The following is a 20,527-nucleotide window of genomic DNA, read 5'->3' as shown; positions in this document are numbered from 1 at the left end:
ACACACACAAAATCAGGATCAGGTTTTGAAGGAGAGGGGAGACCTTTTTTGGGGTTTAGTGCGCGCTGACATGCAAAAAATTACCTTTTGAACTTCTTCCATATTAGGAGGGCTCGTGAGCATCGTACTATCTCTGTTGTGGCTAGAAAGGGAATGGTCTCCAGCAGCAGCCAACCCCATCCCGCATACTCCCCACCCCCATCCCCACCTGGGCCATTGCTGTTCAGAAGGGAAGGAAACTTTAGGTCTGATGCCTTGAATGACAAATACCACCAGGCAGACTTTTAGTTACATGAAAGAGTTATATTTTGAGTTGTAGCGCCCTTTACACTAAAGTTCCCAACAGCTGTACATCTACTGAGGGAATCAACAGCAGTGATTGTAACGCAACCCTGAGGAACAGCCACTCCGGTTGAGGGCATTCCCAATTGCCCGGGGAAAGTGGCAAGGTCAAGGACCTAGCCCAACAGTTGTCTGTTGGGGTATGGTCTCAATGACTCGAGGAGGAGGCATTCTTCCTGAGGAACCCATCAAAAGGGAGAGATCTACATTACACATATATAATAGAAGGTTTTCTCTCAACTTCTGGATTGACCACCTAGTCAAACCAAAGACCCTCTCTCAGTTGGAACCAAAGAGGCTAGGGACACATGTCCATCGTGGGACTGATGTCTCTCTTCAATCAGTATACCTTGTTTCCTCACTTGACTCCTCTCACATTCTTTTTTGTAACACCCCGCAAAAAAATCGTCCATGCATTAGCTCGTGGTATTATGCTCTTAGAGTTAAATGACTAGAACTGTGTCAAACAAGCTTAGTCTCATTTTTGACTTCCAAAATGAGTAAAGTTTAAACCATATATAATTTCTCTAATTTCGACTTTTTATCATGTGGGGAATTGAATGAGCTTTCCGTCGATATAAGATTCGCCCAAATCCGATACCCGGGCAAAAAGTTATGGCTAATTTAAGTTCTAGTCGTAAAACACCGTCATTTTGGTGCCTGGCGCGTCGCGGAGGGGTCCTATTTAGCAATTGTCAAATTCCAGTGGCCTAGCGTGATTGTGGCGCGTCGCGCTAAAGCTTCAGGTCTCAACCAGTGGGACAACCCGATGGCTCCGCGTCGCGGAGACCTTAAGAATCCCACTCGTCAATGTCCAATGAGCCACCGCGATTGTGGCGCGTCGCGGTGGCCCATGAAATCGGGCTCCCAGTTATATTTTTAGTCTGTCTCATTAAGGGTATATTGGGTATTTTCCACCCCTTATCAGCTTAAACACGGGATTATACTCCCAAGTAACCACATTATTTATAGTTTCTTCAGAAATTCACAAGAACACTACTTAGGGTTTCAAACAAGAAAACCCAAATAACTCAAGATTTAACTGTGGGTTTTCAAGATTAATTGAAGATTTGGAATCCCCAAACCGTAGGCTTCAAGAATCATCCATCAAATTTCTAATTGAGGTACGTGGGATTTTCCTTAAAATCTCATGGGCATAGAAATCATGATTTTAAGAAAAGGGTTTTATATTTATGATTTATAATCATGTTTTAGAAGTTTCAATGATATTATTTTGGTCTTTAGGCCTTTCCCCAAAATTGATTTGAAATTCTATATATATGTATGCATGTGTTTAAGGATGAAAATTCAATTGAGAGCATGAATTATAATGAATCCCTCTCTTGATATAATTTTTCTCATTATTCGTATGATATGGATTGTTTTGAAAAGCATGATAGGAAAGGTTTTGATTTATATTATGATTTGAACATAATTGTGGAATCAAAAGAGATAGTTGTGCATGTTGAATATACATATAATGAAAGAGTGCATGGTTTTACCAAAAGCACGTGACCATCATATGTTTGAAGGATTCTTGCATAGTTTTGACTTAAGTTTCGAAATACGAAATCTCTTATGCTAATTGTAATGTTGGGTGGTCTGAATTGAGTTTTAAATGAAAGAATTATGCTTAATGCTTTATGGCTCAGAAAGCATGACTTGCAAGTCTTGGTATGACGATACTAAAATAGACAATGCCATAACAGACCCAGACAAGCATAGAAACCAGATTTTTATGACTTAAGATTTCAGAATGATATATGTTTAGAAATGGATAAAATTGGGCATAAAGAGATGTTAGGTGATCCCCCGAAGAAGACACAAGTTCAAACAACTCATCGCCAAAAACCGTGATTTGCCGATCCAGGTATATTATATTACGCTGGCTTAGTGCCCTGTGGCGTATTAGACTCAGACACTCCAACCCTTGCGGCACACGTGGGTTAGGGGCTTCCCCGCCGAGTCAACGGCGGACTCCATATAGCCCGTGGGGTTTAGACTTGTAGGGGAGTACCACTTAACTCAGAAGTAATACTGTAATACCCCGAAAAATCCAACTCAATATTAGCTCCATGTTTCAAGCTCATGCATAGTACATCATGGTTCCTTGGTAGTTTCATGATCAAGGTTGATGTGAATTAAGGTTTCAAATATGTCCTAGCTATTGTGCGAATCAAAACATTCCTTACCGATTGAATTCTTGAGAAGGATATTGGTATCGTCAACTTCAAACGAGCATATCTCTCATTATACTACGAATTTTTGATCCCATGACCTACCAACGGATAGATAATTTAATAAGCTTTCCGTCGATACCAAATTCGCCTAAAACGGACACCCGGTGAAGAAGTTATAGCTATTTTAAGCTTGTGCTGTAAGACGAATATCATTTCAGTGCATGGCGCGTCACGCCGAAGGCCAAAATGGCACTCGTCAATTTCCAGAAAGCCTCTGCAATAGCCCCGCTTCGCGCCAAGCTTCCAGGTCGCAATAATTGGCATTTTACCAAGCTCCGCGTAGCGCCGGGGCCCTAAATCGGGATAAATTTTGCGTAGTTTTCAGTTTTCGTTTTAAACTCCTCAAGGGAAATATGGTAACTTCCCAAGACCCTATATATACTCTTTAAACACGGGATTGAAGCCCCAAAGCAGCCTTTACATTAATTTTATCAAAATTCACCCAAGAACCGTCAAGAACAAGTCTAGGGTTTCCATTGGGGTTTCAAGCTTCAAGCAAATTCAACCGTAGATTCCACAAATTCTTAATCTAAGGTATGCGTAGTGTTCATCTATGGATCCAATCCGTTCATAGAGCTCAAGAACCATGTTTTTAAATGTTATCTTGTAAGCTTTTTGTGGTGATATAAGCATGTACATGTTGATGATTGTTGTTTAAGTTTCAAAATGATATCTAAAGATATTTTCATGAAATATATGTGGTTGTTAGTTGAAAAACATGAACTTTAGGTGGTTTGATGTGATGCAAGTATGAAATCCACCTATGCTTTAAATAATACATGTAAGGTGTTTGATAAAATGCCTAGGATGCTAGAAACCCATAATTACATAATTCCATTAAATGACAAGTCCATATTAGCTATACACTTCCATATGAATTTCCATGCTATTTATCTGTTGTTGTTGTTGTGGCATGAAGCATGTGTGATAATGGAAATATGTATTATATACACGAAATGTATCCATGCTCTCCCTACCATGTTGAGATGTGAATAAATACATGAAGTATGCTATCCCTACTTATAATATTGTGAATTGTGGACTCTAATCTTGTGATCAAGTCATGTCATGTGTGCCAGTTTCCTTCTATCGAGTCCTGGGGTTATTCGTACCCAAAAAATATAGTTGTGTGCCTAGAGCCATGCCATGTGCCACGATAAATCTCAGTCAAGCTATACTCAATAGAACTCAGTCAGTCATGTGACTCAGGAAACATCAGAAATCTCATGATCTCAGTTATTATCAGTCAACGGATGTCAGTTATTCAGTCCATGTACAGCCAGTTGAATCATGTTTAGTCCCTTCAGATGGGAGTAGAAGTTAGCACCGAGTGAACCCAAGGATGGAAACTCACCTGCCAGTTCAAGGTGTGATTCTTATCAGTCATCCTTGTGTTGCAGAACTACGTAGCCAGCGTAGGTCGAGACATCTTAACCTGTCATATTAGGGTTGATTAGGTAGCTTAACCTGTCAGTTTAGGGTCCCACCGTTCTCACTTTAAGTACCTGCCAGATAAGGGTCACTCACAACTGTCCTTACCAGTGGCGCGGTATTGACACCCCTCCAGTCGGGGCAAAGATTGGACCCCAACTTAGCCGTAATGGTATACATGGGGCATGTCGATTAAACAACTACCTCCCACAGTTTCAGTATCAATCTCAGTAAAAGAACTCAGACAGTTCTTCAGATATCAGTATACCAGGACTGTTAGATACAGTCAAATTCAATTATAGCACGGGACTCAGAGAGTTTTACCAGATTCAGGACTGTCACAGTCGCTCATGTTATCAGAACTACAGTTCTAGTCATGTATTAGCGTACAGATTTAGCTACCACGTACTCACGATCTCAGTTACTATGTATGTATGTTTGTACTCTTACGTTCATATTAGTCAGTCAGTTAGCATTATTCATGCATGTAAACCCTTTGCATTAGCCTACCTAACTCGTATACTCAGTACTCCAGTTGTACTGACGCATTTGCGCTATGGTGTTTTCCTTTCATGTTACACCATAGGTCCAGAGCCACGAGTTCCAGACCAGCAGTAGCTTTCCAGTCGCAGTGTTGCAGTGAGTCCTCATCCATTCGAGGATAATATGATTTGATTTATTCATTTATTATTTCAGTTCAGTTTTGCGGAGTTAGTTGGACACATGTTCCTTCAACTCCTTATTCAGGCATTACTTAAAGGCTTTCACCTTATTCAGGCATTACTTAAAGGCTTTCAGATTTAGTCAGATTTAGCTATCAAATTCAGTATTCAGTTTTATATTCAGTTGTTTTGGGTATTCATGTTTATTACGAATATGTGTGCTTTCCTCTGCTTTATATTCCTGCATTCCTGCTTTACTCTGTTTTATATTCCTTATGGGTGCCGTATCTATGTTACGTCATCTGCTTCTTTGCTGTACTATGTGTTTGTGTGATATCTCGTGACTTGAGCCGGGGGTCTTTCGGAAACAGCCTTTCTACTTCATCAGAGGTAGAGGTATGGACTGCGTACATCTTACCCCCCCCAGACCCCACTAAGTGGGAATACACTGGGTTTGTTGTTGTTGTTGTTGTTGTTGTTGTTTTGGGTATTCATTACCCCATGGATGTTATTATATCTCTTCAGCTGAACCTTATGGCCTACATGTTCAGGTTTTCCGCGTATTATATATATATTATGCAGTGTACAGGTACAGATATCAGTCATGGGTTAGCTTGTGGTCCCTCGGGGTCATGAGCACCGTGTAGCATTCCGATTCAGAAAATCGGAGCATTACAAATACGAAGAACAGCAATTGCACTGACAAAAAGGTTTTATGATTATTAAAAATGCCCATGTGTTTTGGAATTTATATCCTATATGATGTTTTATAATTAGCTCTCAACTATTTTAGTTACATTAAAAGCTTTATTTTGGATTGCTCTGCGTACCAGTACATCTGTATTGACCCCCCTACCTTCCAAGTTCTGAAGCATCGTCTAGGGGTTCTGATAAGCAGTAGATTTCTTCAGACAGCAGTGCAGAGTCCATTCGGTACATTTTTCTACCGTTATCTCTTATTAGAGAACCCTGATCATTTCTTTCTTCTCCGACTCGTTGCTGCATTAATTTTCACATATCATAGAGTGAGGGAATGCACCTCCGAATTTTCTCCCATACAATACTGAGAGTAAAACTCTCAGGTCTCTTTACAAAAATTAAAGATTTGAAACAAGTTATCCACACCGAGCAGAGAGATATTATTTTGGTAGTCGTGTTTCAAAACAGTTGAACTTCAAACAGGTCACAAATAGCTACCTTTCAATAGGCCAGACTGATAAATTTGCTTATACATCACCGATATAATATATCTATACAACAGGACGGAAAAAGCAAGTAAGAAGTCACCTCAAACTCAGTTTTCTCCTTCTCTAATAAATCTTCCATCTCTGCGATCTGCTCACTTATCTTGGCTGATTTCAAGCTGCTATCAACAGAGAATTTTTCCAACTTTACATGAAGAACTCTGGAAACCTCAGCAAACAAAGCATTAGCCCTGCTGTGCACCTTCTCGTGCAGAAAACAATCACATCAGGGAAAAAGCAAAACATAGAAGTATCAAAACTGAGGCAAGAATACAATCCAACTGTACCTCATCACCTTCTTTCTGAATCCACTCCTGATTATTATAGCTAAATTCAAGTTTTGGAGATGGGAGAAAGACAGAATAAACATGAACAGGAGCGTATCGCAAACAAGCTACCATTTTCCCAAACCTGCGGAAACAACCAAAGATGAGGTATGATTAATCATCATTTGGGCAACAAGGAAGCTAAATAAGAACTTAGTAGTGCCATCACACAAATAAATCTAAAAAAGAAAAGACTGGACCGGCAACACCTGTTAATTATACATGCATCATGACCAGAACCGAGCACAAGATAAAACACCAGCAACTGACAAATATTAATCCAGAATAGGAAAAAGTCACCACTGAAGAACCAAAATGGAACAAAAGTAAAACTGACAACCATACACCTGTAAGATTTTCCTGATCTAAGCCTTTTCCGCAATGTGATCTAATGTCAAGTTTTCTAGAAGTATCCTCTTGTTGTACTGTTCTCTCTCATTAACAGAAATCTCCATTTCCTATCAGGGACTCCATATCTATAACGATGTATTCAACAAAGGGCAAGAACAAATAGAATCACATGCTCCCTCATAGACCAATACAAGAAGTCCTCACTGAATTCTAGGTCACAGAAACATTAGGAAACGAGCAAAAATAATTCAGTAAATCCAAATATAAAACGGTCAGGATAGCTGATGCATGCTGATGAGCTACATCATCAGAGTATTCGTGCAATCAACTAAAAGCAGAGGACCCATGCAATATTAAGAACCTAATCCAGACCAAAAAATGGTAAGCAAAATGATCACACCTAATGATAAAAAGGAGTTTGTCATCAGTAGCTGTTGCAGCAAGTCTATAGTAGTCAATTCAAATTAGAAAATTTTCACATGAAGTGGTGACTTGGGCGCCAGTTTTAACAACATAGGAGGTAATGTTTCCACTACTTTGTGAGACTGTCTAGTTGAAAAGTGTACTTGTTTACAGAGACCAACTTTAACCATTATACAGGAAATGAGTCCGAGGCTTTTATGATAATTTTAACAATGCATCAGGTTTCTGTCTTTCTACATAATATGATATTAGGTAGTTGATTAAAGGAAAATAAACATTCATCCAACAGATGAAAGCATTACAATCCCAGTTTAGAAAGCTAATGCGTAAAAATGCCTTCCAGGAAACAGCATACCCATAAAACCGGAGACAGTCTCGGTGAAGAAGATGACCACAACTCGCAACCCCGCTCGCTGCTGCATGATTTGAAAAACTGAGTTCCAAAAATTTCCCAAATGACAATCCCCAAGCAGCATCGGACATCACTACCCTCTTGGTTGGAGGAGGGAAACCATTGGTCCGAGGACATCGCAGACATCTGTGCCACATCCATATCTTCCCTTCCCGTTCTCCTTGCAAGATACGTTCAGGTAGCTTCTTTACAGATATTGTGAGGCTGCCTTGCCGATGGGTGTAGCAACGAACATGTGCTTCTGGCGGCATTTCACATGAGGGACACCTAAAATTCTGGAAAATGTATTACACATATCAGAAAAAAGACCACAATAAAACATGCATGCATAGAACGTATCCCATGCAACTTTAAAAAAGGAAGAGAGACATTACCTCATCAAACAGACGGTCCCGTAAAAACCGTCCCAAAGGCATATCAGTGATCCCATAGTATTTTATTCGAGAAATATGAGGGGGCTCACAAACAGTTCCTTTCCAAACACTGCGTGTTGAAAGGCACACTACAATAATCTGCTGGTCGGAAGGTGAGGAAGGATACTCTTGCTTCAGTGACTCTAACTCCTCGAAATAACTATTATCAAATTCTGGTAGCACCAATTCTGAAGTTAAGTGTGCCGTGCGAAAACTTTCCACAACATGAGAAAAGCTACCAGCATCCCTCAAAGCATTGTTAGGAAAATTAAGCATATAATCATTTACTGCAACTTCACCTCTGTCTAGCGGAGATGCTTCATGAGGGTCATTTGGAGCCATTTCATTCGTCCCATCTGCTTGATCTGAGAACTGAAGCCTTGAATGATGCAAAGAATTAGGACAATCAGAAAAGTTCACATTATTTGAGGCAGTTGTAGCATTAGCTAATGAGTTAGAACATTCAGGAAAATTTGACTGTTCGACAAGCGTTTGAGCATTGTTGGATGGTGATGTAATACCAGACAACAGTTTGGTTGAGGAATGAGATGGTGTGTCAGGGCAATGCTGATCGAGTGGTCTCTGGGATACTGGTTGGGAGAAACCAGGAATGATAGAAATGGATCTTTGAATAGTTGATGGTTTATCAGGCAATGCAACTTTAATTGGGGACTTCAAAGGGAGCTCTGGCAGCGAAGCACCTTCATCTGCAAGAAAAGATGTCTCCAGAGCCAGGTGATAAGCAGCAAAAACTCCATATTGGATAACACGTTTTATTTTCTTCAAATCATCCCCGTTGGCACCCTTGAGCAAAATCTGAGAAACCACACAAACAAAAAGTAATCAACTTCCACACTTTTGACATTTGCACCAGGAGACTGATCAGAACAGAATAATAGGTTCACCAATCTCGTTTCACATTTTCTAGCATCATAAGCATAAACATTACCAATAAGCAACAGAGGACATGTGTAACGCCCAAGTCAAATAACTCTGACTCAAATAATTTATATGCTACTTGATTATCAAGAAGTGCAAATCATATACATAGCAAGTTTATTAAAATATTGAGACGAAACATCAACTGTAAAACCATATCCAAACAATGAGTATGCTCTGCCAAAGGATTAGTCATTACCATATCCAAACAATGAGTATGCTCTGCTTAGTCATTCTTCTTTTATTAAAATTTTCATTCAAGAATAGTTTTGGTTACTCCTTGTTAAAGAAGCAAAAACAGAAATACAATCATTTCCAACATAATGAAATTGGTGCACGACCAAACCTATAGAATGTAGTTTTCCTCACGATTCAGATTTATTTCATGCTCAAGTTTACATACAAGCAACTGAACAAGCCATTAAACATGCAACTTACAGTACAGCCAAATGGCTTTGGGCATCCCTTGAAAAACATCAAGGTCTTTGTCATTTTCTTTCCAGCTTGCCCAGCACTACCATGCTCTTCCACAAACTTATCAACATGGAATGACTCACAGTACCCTAACTTTGGCATTGTAAGGTTATCGATTGAAGGGACTACTTGTGCACCTGTACAACGGGCAATACGCTCTAAAAGAGGCCGCTTCACATTGAGAACCAGAGCTATGTCTTTTGCAAGCAGGTATTCCTGTGCAAATCGAGATACTGATTTTTCTACTAACAAAATGTTTGGATGATGAGCATCAATCTTTGCAACAGCCATCTTCAGATGGTCCATTTCCTAGAAGAAAGATAGAACCAAGTAAAAGTGATGAACCAATCAATGTTAATCCAAATAAAAGTGATGACCCAAATAACAAGAACTGTTATTTTATGGTGTTTCGGGTACAAGAATCTATATAAATGCAACACCAACTTCAACACAAGTTCCTGTAGAACACCTATGAAGTTCTTTAACACCTTCAACACAAGATTACTGATAATCTATCCTATGTTTATTTTCAAAAATAAGATGAAACAGAATTTGTAAGGCCAAGTCCCCTGACTTCACGGAGTGTCCTTAAGGAATAATTCCCCTCACTGTACCCGAGTTTATGGAATCTTCCTCCCAGGATAAAATGGCCTTCAATCCGAACAATAGCGGTACCTCAAATTGTTGGATTCAATGAACTCACTCAACAGCTTAATGATCACACAGAGTTTTTGTTAATAACAAAGAGAGTTTTTGCTGTCAAAATTGATTACAATACCTGAGGAAAATATCAGGTATTTACAGCCTTAAGTGTATCCTTTGCATTGGTTCAGCTGAAAAACACCTTTTTTGCAAAAGTCACGTCCCTGCGTTGGGACTGAGCTGGAGAAGCGCCTGGACTTCGGCCGCAGATGACGTTCTGCACATTCCAGTGCGCATCTGCGTTTGAACTGCGTCCGCAGGTCTTGACTTGTGGTGCGTCTGCGGTCGCATGTCACCCTACGGCGTGAAACAGTGTGCCTTTTCTCAAAGGGTCGCATCCCTTCGTGATGTGCTTTGCGTATGCATTGGAATTGCGCCTGAAATGCGCCCGCATTTGAAGAAAATTAATTCCATCAAATTTTGGATTAACATTTCACTTGTAAACAAGTTCCAAATAAATTTTGTCTAAAAAATTAGATCTCATCGATCAATCATTTGACAAATCCAAATCCAAATCCAAAGCCGAAGCCAAAGCCGAGCGAGCGACGACGGCGCGAGGCATCACCTAGTTCTTGCCTCACTATCCATGTGGAGTTAGTGTTTCTCATTATAAACACTTTCAAGTTCTCTTCTCCCACCAATGTGGGAGAAATGAGTGAACTTTCTAATTTGGGAGTACACTTTCTAAATAAGTGTCCCCCTTCTCCCCACCATTTTTCCTCCATTTTCCATTCACATACACCTTGAATCCAACAATCCCCCACATGAATGGGGAATGACTATCTTTTAAAGAATTTACGAACAAGCATGTGATCATTTTGCAAAGACTAATTGCATCTGGATAAGTAGGTTTCCCTTTGAACTTTCCGTACTGAACATGCATCGAATGCACTCGGTCAATCGGTAGATTTGATATCTTTGAACCGTCAAGCTTTAATGTACACCTAGACAACACATGTCACACAACCAGCCTTTTACTGTTTATGCTTCTCACGGTTTTGTTCATTTCATCCATGAACACGTCCCGGTTTCATGAGAGCTTAGAGAATAGGTCTTTACTAACATTCTCTTTGAAGCGGCTTCCACTTCGCCCTCACATAGGTGATTTCTAAATATTCAATCCTATAGATTAAACTATTTGGTCAAATCTGCCAAATTTAGATAATCATTAAAAAACTTTTCACTTTAAGTCTTATCCTTGTATACTACACATTATCTACATCATGAGAATGGGTTGGGTAAGTGACAATGTTGAACCTGTCAGACACAACTTTGTTTGATCTCTTTGAACCTAGCTCTTGGGATCTCCAGTCTGCTAGGTAGAGTTACCGCCATGCTGACTTGTCCTAGGCCTAGCGAAGATAAAAGAGTTCGACACCTGACCGAAACAAAGCCCGTATTCTTCCTAAACTCCCTATTCTTAGCAGACGATTGAGTTGTTGGCGACCTAAAGACGATTGAGTGTTGGCGACCTAAAGACGACCCATTCCCTTGGATGTCCTTTCCACTCCCTCTAGATAGGCCTTTTGTAAGTGGATCAGACACATTATCTTTTGTCTTCACATAGTCAACAATGATAATTCCACTAGAGAGAAGTTCTCTAACAGTATTATGTCTCCGTCTTATGTGACGAGATTTACCGTTGTACACCATGCTCCTTGCCCTACCTATTGCTGCTTGGCTATCACTGTGTATACATACTGGTGCCACTGGTTTGGGCCAATAAGGAATATCTTCCAAGAAATTTCGGAGTCATTCTGCTTCTTCATCGGCTTTATCCAATGCGATAAATTCAAATTCCATTGGAGAGAGAGCAATACATATCTGTATGGATGATTTCCAAGAGACTACTCCTCCACCGATAGTAAACACATATCCACTTATCCACTTGTGGATTTTACTTCGTTCGATCCAGTGATCCAATTTGCATCACTATATCCTTCAAGTACCGCGGGATATTTATTATAATGCAAAGCATAGTCTTGAGTGTATTTAAGATACCCCAAAACTCTTTTCATTGCCATCTAATGAGTTTTGTTGGGATTACACGTGTATCGACTCAACTTGTTAATAGCGTATGCTAGGTCTGATCGTGTACAGTTCATTATATACTGTTAGAATATGAGTAGGAATAGGAATAGCATATAAAATCCTACTGGAAAAAGGATTGTAATGTAGTGTCCTATTAGGAAAAGGATTGGAATGTATTATCCATAAATAGGGCTTCAATGTAATAATGTAGTTACAACAATTCAATAATATTTTTCTCTTATATTTCTTCACATGGTATCAGAGCTTCCACGATCTTGGTAACATATTAAAGAGTTTCTGCTGCCGGCGGGCGGTTATAATTCATATATGCTGCCTGTCTGGCCAATGATTATGTTAGCAAAAGTTGGGTCACTGACTCACTGTGTATCTTTCTAGTGACTATTTTCTCATATCTTTGCGTAGCACCATGCATCTGTCTGGTGACTACCTTTTTCATATCTATTTTTCTTAGCACTGTACTTCTTTTTGGTGACCATTTTCTCATATCTGATTTGCGTAGCACCGTGCATCTTTCCGGACTACTGTCTCATATCTGAGTTGCATAGCACCATGCATCTTTCTAGTGACTCCTCAGATTTAATTTACATAGTTCCGTACGTCTTTCTGGTGACTCTTCAGATCTTTTTCAGTAGGGTCGTGCTTTCATTCCAACCCTGCCCATATAATTTCTCTTTTCCAATAGGATTGTGCCATCATTCCGACCCTACTCATATAATTTCTATTTCTCAATAGGGTCGTGCCATCATTCCGACCCTACACATATTTCTCTTTTTCAGTAGGGTCGTGTCATCATTCCGACCCTACCCATATACTTTTTTTTCCTCAGATTGTAGTCACTTTTCATCCATCAAATCTAATAATACGGCGTGTGAGCATGTTTCGGCTAAGTTTCCGGTGACTTTCATGTTCAAGATCTACTCGTCTCTTGATTTCGAGATGACCGTATATTTTATACCAATTTTTGGCAATTTTCCAACGACACATCGACTTTACGGCAATATTTACTACATTTCGGATCATTTTTTCAGTTTGTTCTATTTCAATTGAGGTCTCCCAGACGTCCAAAGCAATCCTTATCAGTTTTCTTGCAGATATCTTCACCAAGTCCCTCACCGATTCTCATATTAGTTACATCCATAACAAGTTTGGTATATATGTCTTCCATGCACCAGCTTGAGGAGGAGTGTTAGAATATGAGTAGGAATAGGAATAACATATAAAATCCTACTTGGCAAAGGATTGTAATGTAGTGTCCTATTAGGAAAAGGATTGGAATGTATTGTCTATAAATAGGGCCTCAATGTAATAATGTAGTTACAACAATTCAATAATATTTTTCTCTTATATTTCTTCACATATACATTAAACATCTCAATACTCTTGCGTACTCCAATTGTGAGTCACTTTCACCTTCATTCTTTCAAAGTGCAAAGCTCACATCCAAAGGAGTCTTGGCAATACCAAATTCCATATACTTGAATTTGTCAAGTACATTTTCGATATAATGAGACTGTGACAATGCCAACCCTTATGGAGTTCTATGGATTCTTATACCTAGCTCTTTCATATCAAACTTGCTCTCGAGCATTCGTTTCGTTGCATTTATGTCAGAAATGTCTCTACTGATGATCAACATATCATCCACATATTAACAAACAATGACTTGGTGATTCGGAGTATCTTTAATATAAACACATTTATCACATTCATTTATCTTGAACCCGTTTGCCAACATGGTTTGGTCAAACTTCGCATGCCATTGTGTTAGGTGCTTGCTTTAGTCTATATAGCGACTTAATAAGTTTACACACCTTATTTTCCTTTCCTGGAACCACAAAACCCTCAGGCTGTTCCATGTAAATTTCTTCCTCCAGTTCTCCATTTAGGAATGCGGTTTTCACATCCATTTGATGGATTTCAAGACCATATACCTCCGCCAAGGCAATTAACATTCGAATCGATGTTATCCTTATTACTGGCGAGTATGTATCAAAGTAATCAAGGCCTTCTTTTTGTTTGAAGCCTTTTACTACAAGTTTTGCCTTGTATTTGGTAATAGTACCATCCGTCTTCATTTTTCTTTTGAAGATCCATTTAGAACCTAAAGGTTTATTTCCTGGAGGAAGATCAACCAATTCCCACGTATGGTTCCTTAAGATTGAATCGATCTCACTATTAACTGCCTCTTTCCAAAAAGATGAGTCTAATAACGACATCGCTTCTTTAAACGTTTGAGGCTCATTTTCTAAGAGAAATGTTACAAAATCTGATCCAAACGAAGTTGATTCTTTGACGTGTCCTATGTCTTGGATTCTCTTCATTATGTACATTCTCACTTGGTTCATTTCGAGGTCGTTTAGATCCTCCACTAGACTGTTCATGTCTATCTTTATACGGGTAAATGTTTTCAAAAAATTCAACATTATCTCATTTAATTACCGTATTTTCATTTATAGCCGGATGTTCGGATTTATGAACCAAAAACCGACATGCTTTACTACTTTTAGCATATCCTATGAACATACAGTCCACCGTCTTAACCCTTTTAGGCATAGGAACTTGAACTTTCGCTAGACACCCCCATACTTTGAAATATTTCAAGTTGGGTTTCCTTTTCATAAAGAATTGATTGTGTCTTACTATGGGAAACTCTGTTGAGTATACGATTGGCTATAAGGATAGCCTCCCCCCACAAGTTTTGCGATAAACCGAAACTTATAAAGCATTCATTATTTCCTTCAACGTTCGATTTTTCCTTTCCGCAATTTCGTTAGATTGAGGTGAATACAGGGCAGTAGTTTGATAGACAATTCCATTCTCTACACATATTTGCGCAAAGGGAGATTCATATTCTCCGCCCCTATCACTTCTTATCATTTTGATCTTTTTCTCTAACTGATTTTCAACTTCAGTTTTGTATTGCCTAAACGCATCTATTGCTACATCCTTACTGTTTAGCAAGTAGATGTAATAGTATCCAGTGCAATCGTCAATAAAAATTATGAAATACTTTTTCCCTACACGTGATAGTGTTGACTTCATATCACAAATGTCAGTGTGTATTAAGTCTAAGGGATTGGAATTTCTTTCAACGGACTTATAAGGATGTTTTGCATACTTTGATTCCACACACGTTTGACGCTTTGTTTTATTGCACTCAAAGTTTGGCAAAACTTCTAAGTTAATCAGTTTTCGTAATGTTTTGTAATTAACATGGCCTAAATGTTCATGCCACAAATTATAAGACTCAAGCAAGGAGAAATTAAACTTTTATTAATTTCAACATTCATTACATTCATTTTGAATAGGCTCTCATTGAGGTAGCCTTTTCCTACATACACTTCGCCTTTACTAAGTACAATTTTTTCGGAAACAAAAACACATTTGAACCCGTTCTTGTTTAGAAGTGAAACTGAAATCAAGTTCTTCCTTAACTCTGGAACATACAAGACATTGTTAAGTGTCAATACTTTGCCGGAAGTCATCTTCAAGCATATTTTTCCAGTTCCTTCTACTTTAATAGTAGCGAAGTTAGCCATGTAGATCGTTTCTTCTACTTGAGCCGTAGCGAATGACGAAAGCAACTCTTTGTTGGCACAAACATGGCGGGTGGCACCAGAATCCATCCACCATTCGCGAGGATTCCCCACCAAGTTGCATTTTGAAAGCATAGCACACAGATCATCACATTCTTTGTTGGACTCAATCATATTTGCTTGGTCTTTTTTCTTGCCTTTCTTAGGGGCACGGCAATCCGTGGACTTATGGCCAATCTTGCCACAGTTGAAGCACTTTTCCTTGAATTTCTTCTTGGATTGATTGCTTCCATGTTCAACTTTCTTCCTTTTCTTAGAATTGTTTTGGTCATCTTCTACAATATGTGCTCTACTAATTGTAGAATTCCCTTTTGACCTTCTCTCGGCAGCTTTATTATCCTCTTCAATACGTAGTCGGACAATAAGATCTTCGACAGTCATCTCCTTGCGTTTATGCTTCAAGTAGTTTTTGAAGTCTTTCCACATAGTTAGTAGCTTCTCAATTATCGCTGCTACTTGAAATGCATCATTCATAATCAAACCTACAAAACAGTTTATGTGAGTACTAAGAACATTTTCAATTTGTTCAACTAAGGTATTTTTCAAAGATATACCTTCCACTAGGAGATCGTGGATGATTACTCGCAATTCCTGCACTTGAGAGACAACCGATTTGCTATCTATCATTTTAAAGTCCAAGAACCTTACAACAAAGAATTTCTTAATTCCCGCATCCTCTTTCTTGTATTTTCGTTCTAGTGCCCCCACAATTCCTTCGATGTCTTAGTTCCACTGTAAACATTATAGAGGTCGTCTTGGGGACCACTCAAGATATAATTCCTGCGAAGGAAATCTGAGTGTTACCAAGCCTCTACAGTTATGAAACGCTCTTTGTCCGAGGTTCCCTCGGGCACCTCAGGAGCATCCTCACTAGTGAACCTTTGAAGACATAGTGTTGTGAGGTAGAAGAACATCTTCTGCTGCCATCTCTTAAAGTCAATGCCCGCAAATTTTTCGGGCTTCTCCGCAGGTGCCATAGGTTGCGGAGCATTTGCTCAACTTGTTGAGGCAATACTAGTTGCCCCCACAGTCGTAGCCGCATCTTGCATTTGACTTTCGTTAGTCATTTTTCCTGTCACCACAAGACAGTACCTTTAGTATATTGAAATACTTAGTAAAAAGTTGAAACAACTTTAAACACTTCTTGTTTCTAGTTAACGATGAAGTTTTTATGACTTCCAATCGTCAACCAAGTGATCTTTAACTTGTGATGAAGATTTTCTGTCTTCTAATCACTAGTTAAGTTCAAACGGAGTAGAAAGCTTAAAGCTTTAATCTCCAAAAACAAGCAATACAGATTCTGAGGTTTATTCCTTAAGATTGTTACTTTATGGTGTTTCGGGTACAAGAATCTGTACAAATGCAACACCAACTTCAACACAAGTTCCTGTATAAATAAGAACACCTATAAAGTTCTTTAACACCTTCAACACAAGATTACTGATAATCTACCCAAGAAGCATGTTTATTTTCAGAAATAAGATGAAACAGAATTTGTAAGGCCAAGTCCCCCGACTTCATGGAGTGTCCTTAAGGAATAATTCCCTTCACTGTATCCGAGGTTATGGAATCTTCCTCCCAGGATAAAATGGCCTTCAATCCGAACAATAGCAGTACCTTAAATTGTTAGATTCAACGAACTCACTCAACAGCTTAATGATCACACAGAGTTTTTATTAATAACAAGAGAGTTTTTGCTGTCAAAATTGATTACAATACCTAAAGAAAATATCAGGTATTTATAGCCTTAAGTGTATCCTTTGCATTGGTTCAGCTGAAATTCACCTTTTTTGCAACAATCACTTCCCTGCGCTGGAGATGCGCCTGGACTGCGGCCGCAGATGACGTTCTGCACATTCCAGTGCGCATCTACATTTGAACTGCGTCAGCAGGTCTCGACGTGCACTGCATCTGCAGTCGCATGTCACCATACGGCGCGAAAGTGCCTTTTCTCGAGGGGTCGCATCCCTTCGTGATGTGTGCTGCGTATGCGTTGGAATTGCGCCTGAAATGCGCCCGCATTTGGAGAAAATTAATTCCATCAGATTTTGGATTAACATTTCACTTGTAAACAAGTTCCAAATAAACTTTGTCTAAAAAATTAGATCTCATCGATCGATCATTTGTCAAATCCAAATCCAAATCCAAATCCGAAGCCAGAGCAGAGCGAGCGACGACAACGGCGGCGCGAGGCATCACCTAGTTCTTGCCTCACTATCCATGTGGAGTTAGTGTTTCTCATTATAAACACTTTCAAGTTCTCTTCTCCCACCAATGTGGGAGAAATAAGTGAACTTTCTAATTTGGGAGTACACTTTCTAAATTAGTGTCTCCCTTCTCCCCATCATTTTTCCTCTATTTTCCATTCACATACACCTTGAACCCCACAGAAACTACTCTCAGATGTCAACACCAAGCTAACAAGAAACTAGACCATTCTAGCTAATTTGAATGGTTCAAAAACGAGAAACTAAAGACATACTGTTGAAATTTGCTTCGGTTACTGGAGTGTATTTTAGCATAATAAGTTCCTTAGCTTGAAGATGTATATACTTGTTCTGAATTTTAAATTTTCATTAGATATTTTTAGTTGAGATATTTTAGTTTTTCTGAATTTTTGTTATGCCGATTTTTTGCAAATTATGTTTACAAGTTTGCTATTTAAAGCCCTACATCCTTAGTAAAATTATTTAGAGAAATTTTTAATTATTCTTTCGATCTTTTTTGTTGTGCCATCTTTTGAAAAACCAACAGTAACAGAGCCGCATTAGTCTTATGGGATCTGTGAGTTCATCTAAAGAACCATTTTCAAATCCATTTTTAACCAGTACCAATTTTCAACCTATTTTTCAAACATGGCAAGCAACAATATCTCTTTGAATGCCCCACAAATTTTCACGCATGAAATTATCAGATTTGGTCAGTAAAGATGAAATCTTATTTTCAACCTTTTAAAAAATCAAAGAAAGTTGTGATCTTTGCAACAGATAAACACAATGAGAAATGTTAGAATATGAGTAGGAACAGGAATAGCATATAGAATCCTATTTAGGAAGGGATTGTAATGTAGTGTCCTATTAGGAAAAGGATTGGAATGTAATGTCTATAAATAGGGCCTCAATGTAATCATATAGTTACAACAATTCAATGATATTTTTCTCTTATATTTCTCACATGGTATCAACGCCTCTACGATCTTGGTAGAGAATCAAAGAGCTTCTGATGCTGGCGGGCGGCTATAGCCGATATATGCCGCCCGTCTGGCTAAGATCATGTTAGCAAAAGTTAGGCCACCGCACTTCTTTCCCCTACTTTCTCATATCAGATTTGCGTAGCACCATGCATCTCTCCGGACTAATCATATTTAATTTGCGTAGTATCGGGCATCTTTTCAGACTACTTTCTCATATCTGAGTTGCATAGCACCGTGCATCTTTCCGGTGACTCCTTAGATCTGATATATGTAGTTCCATGCGTCTTTAAGGTGACTTCTCAGATCTGATTTGTGTAAGGTCATGCCATCATTCCGACCCTATCCATATAAGTTCTCTTTTTCAGTAAAATTGTGCCGTCATTCCACCCCTACCCATATAAATTCTCTTTTTTAGTAGGGTCGTATTGCCATTCCGACCCTACCCATATAATTTTCTAAAATGGTGACCACTTTTCAGCCATCAAATCTAATAATCCGACGTGTGAGTATGTTCCAACCAGTTCTTCGGTGACTATCTTATTCAAGATCTACTATCTCTTGATTTCGAGATGACCCATTTATTTTAACCAGTTTCCGACAATTTTTCAACGACACATCGACTTTCCAGAGATGTTTACTACTTTTCGAATAATTTTTTCAATTTATTCCGTATCAATTGAGGTCTCCTAACGTCCAAAGCAGTCCTTATCAGTTTTCTTGCAGATATCTTCACCAAGTCCCTCACCGTTCCTCGTATTAGTTACATCCATAACAAGCTTGGTACATATGTCTTCTATGCACCAGCTTGAGGGGGAGTGTTAGAATATGAGTAGGAATAGGAATAGCATATAGAATCCTATTTGGGAAGGGATTGTAATGTAGTGTCCTATTAGGAAAAGGATTAGAATGTAATGTTTATAAATAGGGCCTCAATGTAATCATATAGTTACAACAATTCAATGATATTTTTCTCTTATATTTCTCACAAGAAATTAGAGAATACAAGATTGAAATTGTTGAACATTTTAAATTTTAAATTTTGAACCTACTGCTGGTGCTATGTATTACATAACTTTGGCATGCATTGATTATTCCTCTGGAAAAATTCTTCGTTACCCATCCAAGATCCAGGGGAAAATCAACATTTGTTACCACGTTGAGATCAAAGTTCTTGAAGTTATTTTTTATGCAGAAAACCAAAAGAGAAAAGTGTATGTTACAAAAGTGTGGAAGTTCCGCCAAAGCAAACATTGAGGAGGGGCAAATCTTTTTAGATTGCAACAATTGAAGCAAAGGAGAAGTGTTGAAATTTGCTTCAGTTACTGCTGCATCTTTTAGCAGAATAAGTTGCTTAGTTTTAGGGTGAATCTAATTTTTTAGAATTTTAAATTTCTACTAGATTTGTTTAGTTTGTCGAGATATTTTAATTTTTTGAATTTTTGTTGCGCAAATTTTCTGCAGATTATGTTTTCACGTTGTCTATTTAAAGTCCTCTATGCTTAGTAAAATTATTGAGAAGTATTTTTTAATTATTCTTGCATTTTTTTTTGCTGCAACATCTTTGTAAAAACAAACACATACCTCCAATAAGAGTAAAGGGCACTGTAGCCCCCAACTATCATTTCATCTTAATCCCTTGGAAAAATATATTCTCCCTACAGTCTGTATTGTATTATCTAGTGAATACTTAGAAAGTAAATCGTAGAAGTCATCAGAAGAACCAGTTT

The 20,527-nt window shown here is 38.6% G+C and overlaps 1 protein-coding gene across 6 annotated transcripts in view; it reads right to left on the bottom strand.

The window, feature by feature from the left end:
* LOC107876583 (1-phosphatidylinositol-3-phosphate 5-kinase FAB1B) overlaps nt 1–20,527 on the bottom strand; it is a 69,206-nt gene that overhangs the window by 13,194 nt on the left and 35,485 nt on the right. For 4 of the 6 annotated variants that reach the window (XM_047393565.1, XM_047393568.1, XM_047393566.1 and 1 more), the window contains 5 exons: nt 9,222–9,566; nt 7,806–8,660; nt 7,375–7,706; nt 6,207–6,330; nt 5,963–6,121 (listed from right to left, as the gene is read on the bottom strand). In XM_047393565.1, the coding sequence (XP_047249521.1) occupies nt 5,963–6,121; nt 6,207–6,330; nt 7,375–7,706; nt 7,806–8,660; nt 9,222–9,566 (1,815 nt within the window). The remainder of the gene's footprint in view (nt 1–5,962; nt 6,122–6,206; nt 6,331–7,374; nt 7,707–7,805; nt 8,661–9,221; nt 9,567–20,527) is intronic. The other 2 variants (XM_047393567.1, XM_047393570.1) reach the window with 2 other exon arrangements.

This window comes from Capsicum annuum, chromosome 7 (genome assembly GCF_002878395.1).
Source record: "Capsicum annuum cultivar UCD-10X-F1 chromosome 7, UCD10Xv1.1, whole genome shotgun sequence".
Lineage (NCBI taxonomy): Eukaryota > Viridiplantae > Streptophyta > Magnoliopsida > Solanales > Solanaceae > Capsicum > Capsicum annuum.
Note: the sequence above shows the minus strand (reverse complement) of the source record. Positions and strands in the feature narration are given on the sequence as shown.